The sequence below is a fragment of the Tamandua tetradactyla genome, chromosome 5, assembly GCF_023851605.1.
Source record: "Tamandua tetradactyla isolate mTamTet1 chromosome 5, mTamTet1.pri, whole genome shotgun sequence".
Classification (NCBI taxonomy): domain Eukaryota; kingdom Metazoa; phylum Chordata; class Mammalia; order Pilosa; family Myrmecophagidae; genus Tamandua; species Tamandua tetradactyla.
This window is the reverse complement of record NC_135331.1, coordinates 33,695,448-33,701,447: the sequence shown is the minus strand read 5'-3', so window position 1 is coordinate 33,701,447 and position 6,000 is coordinate 33,695,448. Positions and strand designations below refer to the sequence as shown.

General features: G+C 58.0%; 1 protein-coding gene and 1 non-coding gene across 3 annotated transcripts in view; both read right to left on the bottom strand.

The window, feature by feature from the left end:
- Window positions 1-271: 271 nt before the first annotated feature.
- AP1B1 (adaptor related protein complex 1 subunit beta 1) overlaps window positions 272-6,000 on the bottom strand; it is a 57,102-nt gene continuing 51,373 nt past the window's right edge. For both annotated transcript variants that reach the window (XM_077160633.1, XM_077160634.1), the window contains 5 exons: window positions 4,602-4,731; window positions 4,206-4,290; window positions 3,194-3,280; window positions 2,951-3,105; window positions 272-1,456 (listed from right to left, as the gene is read on the bottom strand). In XM_077160633.1, the coding sequence (XP_077016748.1) occupies window positions 1,382-1,456; window positions 2,951-3,105; window positions 3,194-3,280; window positions 4,206-4,290; window positions 4,602-4,731 (532 nt within the window). In that variant the 3' untranslated portion in view covers window positions 272-1,381. The remainder of the gene's footprint in view (window positions 1,457-2,950; window positions 3,106-3,193; window positions 3,281-4,205; window positions 4,291-4,601; window positions 4,732-6,000) is intronic.
- On the bottom strand, window positions 5,849-5,945 carry LOC143685455 (small nucleolar RNA SNORD125). The gene has a single exon (XR_013176678.1). It is a non-coding gene; the product is annotated as a small nucleolar RNA SNORD125 (small nucleolar RNA).

Here is a 6,000-nt window from a genome sequence, read left to right as displayed (position 1 = left end):
CCTCCCCACCTGTCAAGGAGCTGGGAAAAACCAATGCAGGAACTTCAGCCCTCCTGGCCTAGATCAAAGATGGCATCAGCTGAGGGTGGAGTTGAGATCAAAGGCAAGAGACGTGCTGTGGAGACCACCAGGCTTCAGAAACCAGTTTCCCAGGAGAAGAGTGAAGGGAAAGGCACTGTCCTCCAGGCTCAAGCTCGCGACGCTGGCGTCCCTGCAGTCTGGGCCCCACCCAGAGGCAGCTCAGGACCTGACACACTGGCCAGGGACACACTTGATATCATCATTTTTATTCACTTTCTCTTTATGAAAATAAGAGTAAACATACAATATATATTCTATATTTATATATATTAGATATAGTTACTTGCAGGGGTCAGAAAACCAACCCTGAACCCTCAGAGGCAGTTTTTCAATTCTGACATTTGTTGGAGGGGAAAAAAGTGTCTGTGATTGCCAAAAGCAGAATCTCTCTTTATTATTAAACAGGAGAAACAGGAAAACCTAAAGTTCTGTCAGACACAACGGAAACTTGGAAGACCAGGAAGAGGTTAGCAGAGACTGGAGAGAAACCCCAAAGCCCAAACAGGGAGCATGCCCTCTGACCCACATGCCCTGGGCCCTCGGGCCCCATCTCTGCTCCAGGGACCCTAGACTCTGTGGGGTACAGACAAGGAACACAGAGGCAGTGACAGTCCTCGGGGCAGGACACAGCAGCTGCCAAGAGAGTGGGAGCCAGGGCCAGGGGCTCCAGGGGTTTCTGCCCACAGTGCTGACTGGCCGGAGGCTCAGGAGGCTCAGGAGGCTGTGGCTTGACTGGCATGGCCGCAGGGCATCAGCCTGGAGGCCCGTGTGACGTGAGGAGCTGGGGCTGGGCTAGGCGGATGCAGTGAGGGACGGGGGGACGCAGCTCTGCCTGTCGGCACCTAGGACTCCCAGAACGCCATCCCTGACAGTACAGGTCTCTGTATCACGAGGACCCTCCGTGACACTCGGGCCTGTCCACACCGACAAGGGACTGAGGAAAAGAGGGGTTCCTGGGCTGGGAGCCCGAGGGGAGGACCCTGTGTTCACATCCAGGCAAGGGGAAGGAGAACACAAGTATCCTGGGATGTCCCCAGGTGGGCCCTCCCCACCTGACCCTGAGTGTCACAGCAACGTTAAGGGGGGCGTCCCGGAGTAGAAGTGCACTGTGAGGTTTCACTTTAGGAGAAGGGGGTGCCGCTTGGCCCCAGGGCCCACGGGTGGCACTGCAGCCACCACCAGAGAACCCATGGTGGCCAGGCGCCCCCCCCCCCCGCCCCGGGAGGAGGAGATGCTGCTGCCCCACCCAGAGGTTCCTTAACGGGACTGCAGAGGGCTGAAGCGGGCACTGGATGGGGCCTCAGTTCTTGAGGATGGTCTCGTAGGCCTGGAACACGTGCTGAGACACCTCTGGTGCTCGACACTTCAGGGACAGCTGCAGGGGAAGAGGAGTCAGAGGACAGAGAACACTCACCTCAGGAGCTCCTTCCAGGGGCATTCATTCATCAGGCCAAAGAGGCACGTGCAGGGAGGGCAGGAGGAGGCGAGGCTCGAGGAAGAGTGTGGTGCAAAGCTGACGGGCTGGTAGCTGCAGCCGGTGGGTGTGGACAGATCTACTTGTAGCCCACACACCTGCTGTCAGCTCAGCCACAAGATCCCAACTTGCAAGAAGCATGAGTCATGCACGAGCCAGAGCTGAGAGTGAAAGCTGGTCCCACTCAGCACCCAGAGAGTGGCCCAGGGAGGGTGGGGTGGCTGGGAAGGGGTGGGGCCTTGCTCAGGGGTGACAGTGAGTGACTAACATTACTCCTTGCTCTTCTGCATAGAAGGCTGGTATGTTAACACTTTGACTCAGTTCTAATGTTGGTATGAGTCTTGAGATTACAGGCAGAGAAGGAAGTGCCACCCACCCTTTCCACTCAAAACTACCGGTTCTGAAGGGTGCAATTAGAAAGGGGAGGGGAAGGGGTAAATAAAGCTCTGGAAGTCAGCAGTGGTGGCCCCCACAGGATCCCCTAAATCTCCCTGAAAGGACTCTGCACTTGTGTTGGGAAGTGGGGGTGCCAGCTCCTCCCACCGGGGCCACCTGCTTTGGAAACTTCTGGGAGCTTGGCATAGGGGGGTCACCTGCAGCCCACGTGCATCTGCCAGCTTTGGGGAGCGGCAGGTGAGGTGAGGAATGAGAGCACCAGAGCCAAGCCATGAGATGGGTGGCGAGATATGGCTGGGGAGGAGGAGGGAGAAGGGAAGAGAAAAGCATCTGCTGACCTCCAAGTCCTGCACCACGGGCCAGTGGGGAGGTGGGCATGCAGCGAGCAAACACAGGGAGATGGAAATTACCACCACCCAAGTCACCACCACAGCCCCTAACTAACTACGGTGCCGGCCCTGATGGCGGGGCCCAGGGAGGCATGTCAGGAGGGGGTATGCCTGCCAGAAGGGGGGCGCAGGTCCTGAGGAGTTCTCTAAGCATCTAAAATGCAGCATGGACCCTCACAACAGCCACGTGCTGACTGGGAGCTAACTCCAAGGCTGAAGGATGGGCCTGTTTGGAACCAAGGTCCTTTGAGCTGGGCACTCAGGCAGGGAGAAATGGGAGCAGCCCAGGGCCTGGGCCTAGCAACACCACTTCCCAGCCATGGGGGCTCAGACAATGCCACTGCCACACAGAGCCCAAATTTATCGAGTCTCCTAATTTAAGGAACTATTCTGAGACCTAGCTGGGTAACTTGTCTTGGTAAACTGACAGGACAGAATTCTGACTCTCATTACCACCAGGTTCAAAGGGACCCTTGGCAAGTTGCCTCCCAGCAGAGCTGGTGTGGGTGAGAGCTGACCCCTGGCCCAGGACATGGGGGAAGCAGGAGGGACCAACCAGGACAGGGTGGTGGAGGGCTCCAGGGCCGGCAGCAAAGGCGCAGGCTCTCACCATGAGGGTGGGGTTGCCCGGCTGGATCCGCAGTTCTGCCAGCACCCAGATACCGTTGGTCAGTTTCAGGGACTGGTAGAGCATGTCCTGGCCCTCCACGTTCCTCTTTGCGATGGTGAAGATGTTGCTGCTCTGCAGCCTGCTGCCCACAGCCTCTGCGGGGTCAGACGGCCGTGCATGGCTCCCGTCAGCGATGGGGAAAAGGGCCTGAGGTGCAGGGGAGGGGGGCTCGGGGGTCCTGACCTGCATTGAGGGGGCAGTCTCTGATCTGGAACTGTGCTTCATTCTCATTGGGAATGTCCTTCCACGTGGCCAGGAACATCTGGCGGTCTGGAGGGTGAACGGGTGGGTTGAGGAGATGGGCCCCTGATAAACCTATAACCCACCCCCTCAATGACAAGCTACATCCTTGAAGCTGAGGATGGGCAGGCTTGGCCTGACTGTAGCTGACGCTAGCTCTGCCACATGCTTCCTTGAGCAGACCCTCAATTCTGTAAAGGAAATCACCAGTGCTGTGTCCCAAACCCTACAGGCTTCCCGCCTCAGGGAAGGGCCTTTGATCCCTGCTCCTTCCCCCCCACATGGGTTTCTCCTCTGCCACTGGGCTGTGAGCAGCCTGTGCAGTAGTCACAGCCCTGCTGAACCCACAGGCGCCCAGAACCTGGCAGGGCCCCCAGGCTGCTCGGAAGGGGCAGGCTCTTTGGACAGTGGGTGCGTCTCTCACCCCTTTCTCACCCACTGGACTGGAAGGTCCTTAAAGACCAGGCTTGGGCTTCGTGTTCCCAGTGAGAGTCTGAGTGCTGAACCAAACGGACCTGCTTCAAGGGCCCACCCTTACTGGGCACGTGACTGAGGCCAGCCCCTCAACCTCTATCAAGACAACACTGCCTGCATCACAGGGCTTTTGTGGTAGTAGGGGAGACATATTGGCCCAGGGCAGGGAGTGAGCTCTTGGGGGTGGGGAGTGGGTTCTGGCCAGGCCACCCGGTATGTGTGGCTTGACCTGGGCTTGCTGCCTGGGAGCCTGTGGACAGACACCTGGGGGATGGCTGGCTAGAGGCCACCAGCAAGACTGAAAGGCAGGCAGGAGAACCCGGCCGACAGCTCCTGCATGGCCCGGCCCAATTGCCAGGCCAGAGACAGCCAACCAGGCCCAGAGGGGTCCCAGGGGTACTCAATGACTTCAGGTAAAGGCCTCACCATGGACAGGCCAAGCCACAGCCCCAAGGATTCCAGGGGCTCCTCCATGACTTACCCATTTTCCCATCCTCCACAAAGAGGATATGCAGTGGGTACAGGGTGCTGAAGTAGAAGACATCGATGTTATTCTTCACAGCCACCTGGAAATAAGGCGGGGGGGATTGTAGTCGGTCCCTGGGGCTTGACAACCTACTCTTCTGCTGATACAGAAACTCTGAGGCCCCAGGAAGAGCCCCCAACATGAGCAGCTCCCCTTACATGGCCCTCCCTGGCAAAACCCCCCTTTGCTCCCTCTGGCCTGAGCACCTCCTGCCAGTTCTGCGGTCCAGAGCACAACTTCACAGATGCAGCCTGGCCAGGCCACAGGCCTCTCCCTCTGCCACCTTCCCCTGGGACTGATGGATTGAATAAGGAAGGGGGGGGGGCAGTGTTGACTACTGCACGGACACACCTGGAGATTGTTCAGAGGGTCCATCTTCATGACCGAGCCCACCGTGTTGAGAGGCAGGGAAAGCTCCACAGTCTGGTTGGGGCTGAGTGGTGCGTGGACCTGGAGGGGGGCGGCGGGGGCCAAGCCGAAGCTGGGGAAAGAGAAGCCCCCGCAAGATGGTGGGGAGAGCTGATACGGGGACAAGTGGGGCTCCTTGGGCTCTGAGCTGGGCTGCAGGTGGCAGGGAGCCTCTCCACCAAGCTGGCCTCACCTGAGCTCCTGACCCCCTCCCCAAGGCCATGTGGAGAGGGGAAAAAGCTCTGGGCTGGCTGCACTGCCCAGCCTGGCTATAGGCAGGAAGTTGGTTGATTTCTGCCCTTCTTTCTCCTCTGGCTAGGGCTGTGTAGGCTAGGTAGGATGCAGCCCAGCCCTGCCCTGCCCTGCCCTCTAGGAGCTCTAACAGAGCCCCAGGCTTTATCTGGGCCTGGACTACATGCTGCTTCTACTTTCAAAATTCTGTGACTGCCCAAGTCTCTGCTGCAGACCCTCATCTCCCAGGGGGATCTGACTACTTCCAGGTGAGACGGTGGGTTTTACTGTACGAGCCAGAACTGGCCAGACCGCACAATGGCCACGGAGACTCAGGAGAGGCCCGCTTCCCTTGAGGCAGCATGCTGACAAAACAAGGTGAAAGGTGCAGGTTCTTAGAAGATTAATCACACAAGGATTGCCTGGGACCATTAATGAACCCTCTCTAGGCTCAGGCTGGGCAGCTGAGGTCACACCGATTCCCAGTCTCATAAAAACAGCGACAGGTGTTAAAAACATCTCAGATGAGAACATACAGACTAAGGGAGGGATATGCACACACCCAGAACGGCACTGCTGAGACTCAGAGCTTGAGCAGGCTGACCCTGGACAATGCAGGCCTTCCTGGGACAAGGCTAGAGGTGGCTTAGCAGCTCAAGCCTTTCTGGGAGCTCCCCACTGCCCACTGTGTGCTCTTAGACAATGCACTTGTCCTCTCTGAGCTCAGATGTCCTTACCTACTAAAAGAGGGCAATGGCATCAACTGAATGTCAGGTGGTCCAGGTAAGAAAATGCTTTTAAACCTTTGGCCCAGGGCCTGGGATTCAAGGGGTAGGGAATCATCGGAGCCAGTCCCTGAAGCATTTCTGCAGTCTAGGGTCGCCTAAGGGTAAGTGGCAGCGTTCCCCACCCTCCCACAATCCATGGACGAATGGAACCCACCAGTCCCCAGCCCTACTGGGGAAGCAGCCCCTTCAGTCAACTTCTTAGAGGCTCAGTTTGCTCATCACTGGAGCCGCTCAGGAAGAAGAATCATCAGGAGAGGCTGCATGGTTCCCCGAGTGCCCGCCTTGGGCCCTGGCAGACCCCCATGGGGCCAGACAGGTGACCT